This window comes from Pseudopipra pipra, chromosome 6 (assembly GCF_036250125.1).
Source record: "Pseudopipra pipra isolate bDixPip1 chromosome 6, bDixPip1.hap1, whole genome shotgun sequence".
NCBI classification, from domain to species: domain Eukaryota; kingdom Metazoa; phylum Chordata; class Aves; order Passeriformes; family Pipridae; genus Pseudopipra; species Pseudopipra pipra.
The window spans coordinates 8486576-8498140 of NC_087554.1; the positions used below are offsets into that span (position 1 = coordinate 8486576).

The 11565-nt window shown below is 58.3% G+C and overlaps 1 protein-coding gene and 2 long non-coding RNA genes across 8 annotated transcripts in view; 1 reads left to right on the forward strand and 2 right to left on the reverse strand.

The window, feature by feature from the left end:
- Positions 1-3639, forward strand: part of LOC135416723 (uncharacterized) — a 31493-nt gene extending 27854 nt beyond the window's left edge. Inside the window, exons 4-8 of one of the 6 annotated variants that reach the window (XR_010431691.1) lie at positions 397-505; positions 626-932; positions 1475-1586; positions 1906-2035; positions 3418-3639. This is a non-coding gene — a long non-coding RNA (uncharacterized LOC135416723). Of the gene's footprint in view, positions 1-396; positions 506-625; positions 933-1460; positions 1636-1905 lie in introns of all 6 variants that reach the window. The other 5 variants (XR_010431693.1, XR_010431690.1, XR_010431688.1 and 2 more) reach the window with 5 other exon arrangements.
- The window catches only part of LOC135416721 (uncharacterized), a 41314-nt gene that overhangs the window by 10206 nt on the left and 19543 nt on the right, over positions 1-11565 (reverse strand). The window lies entirely within an intron of this gene.
- On the reverse strand, positions 8226-10208 carry LOC135416529 (collagen alpha-2(I) chain-like). The gene is made up of 3 exons (XM_064659743.1): positions 9653-10208; positions 8970-9386; positions 8226-8842 (listed from the first exon to the last, which is right to left on the reverse strand). The coding sequence occupies exons 1-3, from the start codon at positions 10206-10208 to the stop codon at positions 8226-8228; spliced, it is 1590 nt and encodes a 529-aa protein (XP_064515813.1).

The following is an 11565-nucleotide window of genomic DNA, read 5'->3' on the forward strand; positions in this document are numbered from 1 at the left end:
GTGGGATTGGGATTAAGAAACGAGCAGTGATGGTCCAATTGGCTGTTTTCTCTTGAATGTAATTTGTAAGAGTTGTAGGACTGCAAGGCGTGTGTTCCAGTCCCCAGCATTTGGTTTGCACATGTCCTGGTCAGACACAGGTCCAACTTTCTCAGTCCTTAACACAAGAGAAGGAGAATGAAGGACTGGCACTGTTAAGGTGATTGCTGTGACAGGGATTAAACTGGGAAAACAATGAGTATTTCTTCAGTTTCTCTATTTGCCAAACTCCCCCAAACCTGTGCTAAGAAGAGATTGAGTGGAAAAGTTGAGGCAGAAATGCAATTGAAAACTGGGGATAATGAAACTGTAATTGCTGAAACTAAATGTGTCAAAGCAGCAGCTCTTGTTGTGCAGGGAATAACTCCTGTCAGCAGCAAGGTCCCCACTGAAGTGGCAGCTGCAGTTGTTCCTGTGGTGTGGGCCAGTGGAACTCCAGGAGAGTGGAAGAGGGCAGAACCTGTAGGTATTACCCCTGATGTGGGATCTCTCCTGGTAAGGCCAAGCCAGTGTCCTTTAAAATCAGAATGCCTGCTTGGATTGGTTGCAGTAACAGCTGAATTTGCTCCTCCTGGTTTGATTGCAGGATGTCACTGCAAGAACCTGCCAAGAAAACCAATGGCCAAGGTGATTGATGAGTGCAGGACCTGAGAGAACCCCCTGAAATGACAACCTTGAGTGGTTTCCAGTATTAGATTGAAAAGATGCCCTTTGCTGCATCTCCTTGAGCAAGGAAAGCCAAGAAACCTTTGCTTTTGCAGGAGAAAATGGAGAAAGCAGGAAGGAAGAAGAGAAGCCCCGTGACTCCTCCCTGAGCCCCAGACAGCCCATGAACTGCCTTCCTGGGAATGGTGGGACGGGCTGGACTCTGGATTGCTCCCTCTGGATGTGTGGTAAGATTGTTATGCCAACTTTTCCAACAGCCTGTAAGAATTTGCTGCCTTGGCTAGATGGTGCAAGGGCAGCCTTTAAGCAGCTGAAGCATTCCCTGAGAAGAGCTCTGGATCTGCCAGATGTCTCAGAACTGTTGGAAGCATCTTTGGTTGGGAGGGCAAACAAAGGCCAAGGTGTGCAGTGTCCCCCCTGAGAAGGGACTTTGAGTTAATGGCATCCCTGCAAGTGAACTCTGTGGGCTGTTCCCCCTGCAGGGCAGGTGATGGTCCCAGCTACAATTGTGGGGCAAATAGTTAAAAGAGAGCCCCAAAAGCTGGACATCATCCAGGAGGCTCTTGGCAAAGAGAGTTTGCTGAGTTCCCCCTGACAGAAGGACAGTGACAGCTTTTGAGTGCTGGTAGATCCTTTTAATAGATAGCCTTGAGTGTGTCCTTGTTGCCCCAGTAGGCCTTGTCCAACTCCCCATATTCCAGGAGATAGACATACTAAATTTTCAAATGCTCTTCCTAATCCTCTGTTGGCTTGAGGCTCTCCCCTGCAGGAACTGCAGGAACTCCTGGTGCCGCCTGGGCCGATGGATTGGATGCCCCAGCCCCTCCGTTCCTGCCCAGCCCCTGGGTCTGTGTCGAGTGGTGGCACTGCCAGCCCTGCAGGTGAAGTGGGAAGGGCCTTTGCAGGTCTTGTGGGTCACATTTCTAGCAGGTGAAGTTGCAGTAAAAGGACCTGGGTTATGTTATTTTTGAGTTAAGAAAGCTCCTTTTGATTGGTGAGCAGAACCAAGTGGATCCTTAAGAGTTCCCATCCGTGTTTGTGTCTCAGCCTGCGTTAGGATTCAGGGCTGTCAGTTGTTGTCACTGAGGAGTCAAACTGTGCTTTAAACAAGGAGACACTGACCTAGTGGCCAAGTGTCAAGAAAAAAGGGGGAATGATATCTGAGTGTTGAGATGTAACAAGAGGTAATCCTTTTTGCAGTGGGATGTAGCCTGGAAACTCCCCAGAGCTGAGCCAAGGGATTGAAAGGGACCAACCAAGGGAGGTGAAGAAAGAAGGAAGAAGGGAACTGAGGCATGAGCCAAGCAGCACCAAGTTGCTGTGTAAGCAGGTGAGTTGTCTTGAGGTTCCTAAGGCAGGCACTGAGGACTTTGAGGGCTGCAGACAGAGAAGACCTGGGAAGGCCCTTGGAAACCTTATAAGGGTAGGTGTGTATGGTGATAAGTGTTGGAAAATGTCCTGAATATGGAACAGGAATGCAGGGAACAAATAGGAACCCTCCTGTAATGCTGACCCCTCCCATCAGCTGCACTGGAGACACCTCTGTGTGCCCTTTGGGAGCGGATTGCCAGGACACCCGTCGGGCTGGGATCATGGCAGGGTGTTGTAAGCAAGGAATGCCTGGCTTCTAAACCTCTCCAACTGAGTCTTAGAGGCTTCTTTGAAGAGCTGATTTCAGGCAGCAGAATTGGCCCCCAGGAGGGACTCTGTGCCTGCTCTCCCGTGGCTCCAAGGGATCTCTGGCCCTTCACGCCGGCACCAAGATTTTCTCGGGAAGGGCCTCAGATCCCCGGACCAGTCTGGGACACAGGCAAGATCCCCCTGCAGTTTAGGACCAAATTGGGCCCCTTGGAGGGACAGTGCTGTTGGTGCCCCCCGGGTTGGGGCACCCTGAGGACTCCAGCGCGCACCGAAAGGATTATTCGGGGAGATCCTCGGGGTGCCCGGCCCTGGGGAGCTCAAAGCAAGGTCCCTGCAATGGATTCAGGCATTGCTGAGAGTATCCCAGGGGTACCTGTCCCTGCTAGACATGGAGCTCTCTAATGGGCTGTAACTGGGTTCTAAAAGTGGTGCTCCAAGTGCCAAAGGAAGTGTGGGATTGGGATTAAGAAATGAGCAGTGATGGTCCAATTGGCTGTTTTCTCTTGACTGTAATGGTGAGAGCTGCAGGAGTGCCAGGTGTGTGTTCCAGTCCCCAGCATTTGGTTTGCACGTGTCCTGGTCAGACACAGGTCCAACTTCCTCAGTCCTTAACACAACAGAAGGAGTGTGGCTTCTTGTTTTCCTGTGTCTTTGATGAGGTGTTGACTCAGTACCTTTCTTGGAGCTGCTGTTGGATGAAGAGATGCCCTCAATTCACCTGTAAGGGCCTGGTTTTCTTCCCTGCTTTCCGAACTTGTCCAGGAGATGGAATTCCAGTGCTACAGAAGAGATGGCTCGTGGTGCTCCCAAAAGGAGCCTTTGTGCCTTCAGGGCAAGTTGTGGTGCCCCTGGAGCTGTTGGGAGAAGCAGAGGGTTGGCAGGGAGAGGCCTGGAATGATGTTGCTGTGGCACAGACGTTGCTCCCTGGCAGGTTCTTGGGTTGGATTCCTTGGCTGCCACTTGGCAAGGCCTGGAAGGGCCTCAGTTGTGTAGGGAACCAAACCTGGAATGGGAAAGCAAAGGTGGGGAGGTTCTGGTTTCAGAAAGGATCATTGCCTTCTCTTTCTGCAGGGACACTGAGCTGCTCCAGCTGTGGCAAGAAGTGCCCTGATGCCTGAGTGCTCTCCATACCCCCAGGATGGATCCCAACTGTCAGCCCCTGGCTCCATCCCTTGAGAAGATGGTGTTCCTGCAAGCCCAGCTGCTGTGCTGGTGGTCCTGTGGGCACCTCCTGCCCTGGCCTGCTGTGACTGTGTTTGTGTTGCAGCTCAATAAAGTCCCTTTCAGGGGTGATTGTGTCATTTTGGTGTCAGTTCCTCTCCCCTCTTCCCCTGCCCCCGTGGCTGCATCACTGACTTGTGCCTAAATGAATTCTTCCCCTGCAGCAGTTCCCTGCTGCTCTCAGAGAGGGTGGAGCTGAGGCCCCTGAGCCAAGGGAAAAAGGATCCATCCAAGGCAGGCCCGTGCTCACCCCCTGCCTTCCTCCAGCCTCCCGTGTTTCCAGTTCCCCTCCATGCTGGACACACAGCCTGTTCCCAAACAAACCCCGTTCCTGTTCTGTCTCTGTGTCTCCCCTCACACCTCCCCTTCTATAATCTCCAGCTGCCCAGGCCCCTGGTTTTGAGGGGCATTCCTGGGCTGCTGCCCCCCCATTCCTTAGACCTGAAGTGCCAAGAGCCCCAAGTGCAGAGAGGTCTGCAGGGAAGAAGTGCCAAGAGCTGCCTGTGCCTGCCTGTGTTCCTGCAGTTCTCCTTCCTGTTCTCCCCTGGGCTGGAGAGACCTGCCTGCCCTGGGTTTATTGGAGCAGAGGGATGGGATTACATTGGTGCAGAAGGGATGTTCACAGACACTTGTTTTCTGACAGGCAGTGCTATTTCCCTTTTGCCTTTCCCAAGTTTTCCAAGTGCTGTGCAGCACGGGGATCCGTGTGCTGGGACAGTGATTGGCAGGATGAAGGGGAGCCTTGGCCTCACCTGCCCAGTTCAGGTGGGTGGCAGAGAATTGGGGTGGGCTGGCAAGGCATGAACATATTTCTGAGTTCTGGAGTGCCTTGAAACCTTTCCCTGTCAGGTTTCTCTCCCTCATTTCCTGGGCTCCAGCATCCCAGGTGTCCCTCCTTTTGCCCAAAGTCCAGTGGCAGAGGATTGACTGACTCACAAGGGGAGTTTGGAATGAAAAGGGTTCTGTTCCAATGGGGCAAGGAATGCAGTAAGAAAGGTGAGCCTCCTTTTAATGCCTGAAATAGATAGGAATGAAAATGCTGGAGAAGGTCCCATTTTATTTGGTGTCCCCCCTGGATTTTTCATGGCTAAAACTCTCTAGTGAGCAATTGAAGAGAAGGGTGAAGGGCAGGAGCCTTTGACTTGCCCAGTGCCCTTAATTGCCTTGTTCTCCTCTCTTCCAGGCCAGGCCAAAGCCCTGATCCAGCCCAGCTCTGCCAAGTGCCCTGGGCTGGGAGCAGCCAAAGGCAAGAGGCTGCAGCCCCGCCGGCCGGGCTGGGGGCTCCTGGTGCTGCCCGTGGGGTGGGGTAAGTCAGAGGGACACGTTTCTCTCCTCCTGCCTGTTGCCATTTGCTCCCTGGGCCCTGGATGTGTAAGGAAGGAGGGAGCAGCAGGGAAGGGGAGTGTTTCCAAACTGTCTGAATGTTGCCCCCAGGTCTGGGATGGAGCAGCTATGGGGGTGGTTGGATTTGGCCTGGGCCGGTCAGGATCAGCCATAAAGGACCCACCAGACCCTGAACCCTTACTGGACATGTCCAGCCCCTCAAGTCATTAATTTTCAACAGAGGACAAGTTATTGGTACTTGCTTCTGATCTGTGGAGAATTTCCTTTGGAATGATCAACCAGAGAGTGTATCAGTGCAAAGCATCTTTTTGGGTCTTTTGTTTGTTTATTTGTTTGTAATTTCCTCTCTGGCTTCAATGAGTTTGGTGTGCTCCTGTTAAGGAAGCAGCGTGTTTTTATCTTGAAATTTGGGGTGCTTTGGTTTGTTTAGGGTTTTTTCTGCCACTGACTCAGGCCTTCCAACTCCTGATGGACTGGAGTGATGAGTGCTCTCAACCCAGGGTATTTCTTAATGTTGTGTGGCTTTCCCTCAGCTGTGGGTGAGGAATTGTGCAAGCAAGGCCTGTGTGCCCGTGGGTGTCTCCCGTGTGTGTCCGTGTGGCAGGGCTGGGACAAGGACTCGTGCAGGGACCGAGCTGGCACTGGAGCTGCTGCCATTCTGAGCCACTGCCAAGGGCTGGGGAGAGACCATCTGGGAGGCTGTTGCCAGCCTTCCATTGGTAGCTGGATCTCCCTCCAGCTGCAGCAGCCAGGGGAGGGTTCTTCCTTGTGCAGCCCAGTGGCTTCTGCTCAGGCTGGCCCAGAGTGGGGCTGGGGCAGGTTCTCCAGGGAACTGGAGCCAGCCCTGAACGGGGCTCTGGAGAGCAGGAGCTGCGGGGACTGAGGTTTGCAAAGCTGGGCTGAAGTTTGTCAAAGCAGCAGAACATTCTCATTCTGGTGGGTTTGTGGAGTCCGTGTTGGTGCCCAGGAGAACTGGGTCAGACTGGGCTTTGTGGTCCCAGAGCTGCCCCCCTAAATTTGGCAGGCTGTGTGTGCTGGCAAGGAAGTGCTACCCCAGAGGCTGATGGTTTCTGTCTCCAGGGATGCCCAGGACACTGCTAATGCCCAGGGATCTGCTCTGGGTCCAGGCTGTCCGTGCTGGAGGGCCCTGGTGGCTGCAGTCCCTGAGCCCGCAGAGACAGAGAGAGCCCCGGCCCGAGTGGCCTTTGGCCCCTTGTCCTGAATTTGGGGTGAGCCTGGGAGCGTGTGGAGGGTGAGAATGAGGGCTGTGCTTCCAATACATCATCCCTGGGAAGATCCTGTTGTTCCAGAGCGCTGGGGACAGTTTGGGCTTGGCAGCTTCAGAGCTGGGTTGGAGCAGCCCCTGGAAAGAATCAGGAGAGTGGAGTTTTGTCCCAGTGGTGCTTTCACGCCCCACTGGACAGTCTGGGCTTTGTGTTTGAGGTTGTCCTGTATTTGCTCTGCAGATAATGGGCCCTTCCCAATTCAGCCCAGCAGATCCCAAGGGCTCTGACAGGAATATTTGTTCTTTCCTTCCCTTTGGGAGAACTTCATCTCCAAACTGCCATGAGCAATTCCTTAATTTCTCCTGGAGAAAACCAAGTGTCAGAGGCAGTTTCCAAGGAGCCCAGAAGTGTCTTTGGAGCAGAGAGTGCTGCCAGCTGCGTGTGCCTGTCCCCAGCCTGGCACTGCCCACAGGGACACACAAGGCACTGACCATGAGAGGGAACAAAACCACTGCCTGCCAGAGGGTTTGTCCTGGGCCATCAGGCCTGGGGCAGGAATTGGACTGGGCAACTCCATCAGCTGCTCTTCCCTCCCCCACAAAGCCCCATCCCCTGGGCATTAATGACGTGCCCTGTACCCAGCACTCACTGTTCACCCAACTGAAACCAAAGCAAGGCTTGCTTTGCTTTGAACAAGTTAAAGTAACTTTAAAACAAAATAAATCACTTTTTTCTTCTTTTTTTTGTTTTAGATGCTGGAATTGGCTCTCTGGGTGTGTGCTGAGCTCTGGCTGCAGGGGACTGTCAGGCCTTGGTGGCTGTGAGTTCCTGTTCTTCTCCCTGGGAAACTGGAAACAGTTATTCCTTGGATTGCAGAAATGTTTTCTGAAACCTGTCCCCTTCTTTTTGCCTTTTGCTTACAGATGTTCTCTTTCTGCCTTTGAATGTACAACCTCCTTGCAGCTCCCAGCTGGGAAAAGCTGGGGTGACTTAGGAGAGACAGAGGTGACATTTTTATCTGCAAACTTGGGGTAATTTCAAGGGGATACAGCAACTGTTTGTGTAGGAAAGTGTGTTTAACCACATTGGCCCAGTTGTGTTTGCACCAGCTGGAGCCAGAGGTGCAAGGCAATCCAAAGCAAACCCTGCTCAGCCTCCAAATCCCAGGGGAAGTTCTCCAAGCTGCTCATTGAGGGACTAAAGATACATTGAAACGGAACCAAGAGCACTAATAAGGATCCTGGGAATCCCAGTATCGGTGTGGTAGAATTTTTAACAGGTTTTTAAGGTTTCTATGACAAGAATGACTTTCTTCCTTTGATTGAATCCTGCGGTAGGATTTGGGATTTCTTGGGATTCTGAATCCCTCCCAGTGGCCCTGACACTGGTCAGAGCTGGCAGGACAAACAGAGTCAGAGCTCCTGGCAGGCACAGGGGCTTTCCCCCAGAGTGGATCCAACTGCTGCCCACCAGCTTGGCCAGGAGGGATCTGCTTTGGCTCCCGGCTTCTGCCAGAGACAGAATGTGTTCCCTTGATTGGAATGAGGATCCAATAGCTTCATCTCCTGGAGGTTCCCTGGGCAGCTGATCCCCTCTGTCCCGTGTCCTGCTCTCAGTTTCTGCCCAGCCAGAGCCAGCTGTGCCAAGGGCACGAACACTCCCAGCCTGGATAGGGAATGGGGGACTGGCTTGTGTACAATTCACCTAGAAAGTCAAACAAGGGGATTGTTGGAGTATCTGGCTCCTTAGGGAACGTGCTGGGAGTAGGGAAGCACAGCCCCAAATCTCCAGCTGTGGGTGGAGTCATGGAACGTAAACCAGCACAAATGGATCCCCCCAAATGAACCGTGGGAGAGCAGGACCAAATAAGGGTCATTGTCCCTGTGGAAAGGCCAAAGGAATTGGTTGGGACTTGGATTGTCCCCTGGGGAGATGCTGGTTGCTGGGATGGAGAGAATACCCTCCCTCAGGCTGCCAAGATCTCTCAGTGCAGCGGCTTTGGCCGACACAGCAGCACAAAGATTGTTCTCTGCGGGGGGCCCAGGTTTGGGTTCCGGTCTCAGCTTTGCAGGTTTAGAGGAATTCTACCTACAGCCAGCAATTCCTGCTGGAACAGCCTCCCAGTGCTTCCTGGAGCCCGGCTATTCCCCTGCAGAGCTTTAAGGCCAGGTTTGCCAGGAAGCAGCCACGGTTCCAGGTTTGCTGAGCGGGATCGGGACAAGGACAGATTGATATTGCACAGACTTTACTGTTTGTAACCCTCCTGCCCCGGCCCCGCTGGTGTCCCTGGGGGGACTTGAGCAAGTTGGCTGGAATTGGGCCGATTCTCCGCCCCGGGCCGGGCTCCAGGGGATGTGTTGGCCCAGGAGAAGGCGGGGACCGGACGCGCTCCCGGCCCGGGGTGAGGCAGCCCCTGAGCACGGGCGAGGACGTGTCTCCGGGCGGGAAGCCGCTGTCCCTTCGGAGCCTCGGGAGCGGCCTCGGGGAGTTCTTTTCCCCGAGGAAAGGGATGCACATCCGGCTGAGGAGCCGCGGGCAGCCCTTTCCCCGTGCCCACCCCACGTGGGCTGTAGGGCACAGCTCCAGGGCACAGCTCATCCATCCCCTGGCAATAGGAAGCCCAAGCAGGGCTGGCTCGCTCTCTATCTGTCTGTCTGTCTGTCGCTCCGGCCTCCTCCCGGCCCACGTTCCCTGCCCAGCTGGTTCTGCCCAGCGAGCCCCGAGAACATTCCTGGCAGGAAGCAGGAGCCGCCGAGGGCTCCGTCCAGCTCCGGGCCCGAAAAGCGGCCCCGACCTGAGCCCCCCCCGGCATTTTGGGTTCCTAAGGCTCACCTGGAGGAGACGCCCCTCCGCAGGCGGGACCAGGCGGCGACACTCGACCGACGCCTTTGCCTCGGAGCGAGGGAATCCTCCGGACTCGGTTGGCTCCTTTATCCCTGGAAACGAGCTCGGACGTCGCCCGAGCACCTTTGCAGCCGTTGGGTGAATCCCGGACGGGGCCGGAAAACCTCCCTGAGCAGAGCAGTGATGAATTGGTGCCCGTCCCCAGCCGGGCACAGCCCAGCCGGCCGCGCTCCCTCCGGCCCGTGGCTGCGAAGGGCTCGTGCAGAGATCTAATAAAAGCGCATTTCCTGACTGTATTTCTCTGCGGTCTTGCCCCTCTTTTGACTCGCGCAGCACCGTCCAGTTGGAGCGTTTCTTGGTTTCCTCCCCTGTAGCCGTTTCCCTCCCAGGCAGGACCTTCCCCATCTGCAATTAAAGATGAAACGTTTCAATGGGATTTTTAAAAACCAGAGGGTTTGCCCCTGGAGGGTGCGAGTTGCCGAGAAAGCGGGGGAGGGAAAGGAGAGCCTCAGGTCTCACCTGGCAGGTGTCAGATGAGCTGCCCCTTCGGGATGGCAGGGCAAAGAACTGCTGTCGGCAATTGCCGAAGTTCCGCGGGCAGAGCTGGGAGCAGCCTGTGCCCGACCCGCGGCACGGTCAGTGCCAGCGCCTGGGGCCGCCTGTGGACAGACACAGGGACACGGGGACAGACAGGCAGCTCTGCTCGGGGTCCCGGAGCGTGGGAGGAACGAGGGAACGGCTGCCCCCGTTCTTCCCTGCCCCGGCAGAGCCCCGGCTCCCCGCGGCCGGAGAGGGCCCGTGGCCGGAGCCCCGGCGGGCCCTAGAGCCCTCGTTCCCGGGGGGCCCTGCGGGCGGGAACCCCCCGCGGCCGCGGCGAAGGGGGAGGCGGGCGATGTTCTCCCCGGGAGGGGTGCGGTGGCCTCGGGGGTGCGCGAGCGGGGGTAGCTCCGATCCCGCGGGGGGTGCGGGCGCCACCCGCCCTCGGGGGTCCCGGGGTCGGCCCGGCGTGTCCCCGCGCCCCGGCCGGTCCCAGCCCCGGCTCCGCGTCTGCATGAGGAAAGCGCCGCCGTTCTCCCCCGACCGGGCCCCGGCAGAGCCCCGGCCCGAGCGGCCCCGCCGCGATCGGCCCCAGCGCCCGGCCCGGAGCGGCTCTTCTCGCCCGCGTTGCCGGGGACACAGGTGGCGAGGCCGGACTGGGATGAGCCCGGCACCGATCCTGGTTCCCATCCGTATGCCGAGCCCCATCCCATCCCCAAGCCAACCTCGGTCCTCCGGTCGCGGTCCCGGTCCTGGCCCTGATCCTTATCCCGGTCCTCCTGCCGAGCTCCATCCAAACCTCGGTCCTCCGATGCGCCAATCGCTCCCGCAGCATCCCGAGTACGAGCTTTCTCCACAAGCTCGGGACGAGCGCGGCTCTGCCGGCTTTGAACGGCGCGGCCGGGGCGGGGCCGGGCCGGGGCCGGGGCGGGGCCGGGGCGGGGCCGGGGCCGGGCGGGGCCCGCACAGGTGTGCGAGGCGGGGCCCGTCCAGGTGCGCGGGGCGGGGACGGGCAGGGGGCGGGTTGGGGCGGGGGTATTTAAGCGCCGGAACTCGCCCCCGCCGCCGTTTGCTCGGGCAGTGCGCGGGGAGGCAGCAGCGCCGCGGGAGCCTCTCGCTGCCGCGGCCCTTTTTCTTTGCTTTTGTTTTTGCCTTTCTTTTACTTTTTCCCCTTTTTTCGTTCCCTCCCTTCCTCCCCTCCCTCCACCCGCTCCCCGCACGCCGCCTCTCCCCGGCCGCTGTCGCTGCCCTCCTGCACAGCCCGGCCCCCCCACCTGCCCCCCGGCCCCTCCGGCCTGCCCCTGCTCCCCGCTCGCTGCTCCGCTGCACAGCCGACCTGCCCGCACCGCCGCTCCGTCCTTGCCCCCCCCGCCCGTCCCCTCCGTCCCCCTGTCCCCCGGGCCGTGTCCCCGCAGCCGCGGGCTTGGGGGCGCCGCTTTAATAAAGCCGCGAGGGCCGGAGCCGGCGCCCCCCCTGGATCCCCCCCACGGGGCCGGGCCCGCTCGGCGGGTCCCCCTGCAGTTCACAAGCACCGCCCGACACCGCCGGGGCTCCGGCCCGTCCCGACATCACACGGGGGGCTCCGCGGGCGGGGGGAGGAGGGGGAGGCGGGGGCAGAAGGGAATGAGGGTCCCCTCCGGAGGAGGGGGCTCGGGGAAGGGGGAGGAGGGCGGGGGCAGGGGGGGCTCGGGGAGGCGGGAGGAGGAGGGGGCAGGCGGACCCCCTCCGGAGGAATGGGGTCCCCGGGTGGGAGGGGTCAGAGGGGGGAACTCCTCCCACTGATCCCTCCCACGCCGGGACTCCGTCCCTCGGGGGGCGGTCGGGGGGCGTGGCCCCCTCCGGAGAAGGGGGGTAGGGGGGAAGGGGGGGTAGGGAGGGGGAAGGGGGGGGAGGGGGGGGGAAGGGGGGGTAGGGGGGAAGGGGGGGGAAGGGGGGGAAGGGGGGGGTAGGGGGGGGAAGGGGGGTAAGGAGGGTAAGGGAGTGTGGGGGGGGTAGGGGGGAAGGGGGGGGTAGGGGGGGGAAGGAGGGGGTAGGGGGTGGGTAGGGA

Excerpts from the sequence above, each read along its gene's own strand:
- LOC135416529 (XM_064659743.1), bottom strand. The coding sequence starts at position 10,208 with ATGGGAACCAGGATCGGTGCCGGGCTCATCCCAGTCCGGCCTCGCCAC. Across the intron at positions 9,387-9,652 it reads GTCTGTCCCCGTGTCCCTGT|ATGGGGAAGGTCCTGCCTGG; the intron begins GTCTGTCCACAG and ends CTTTAATTGCAG. Across the intron at positions 8,843-8,969 it reads CGGAGGGGCGTCTCCTCCAG|AACCAGCTGGGCAGGGAACG; the intron begins GTGAGCCTTAGG and ends CTCGCTGGGCAG.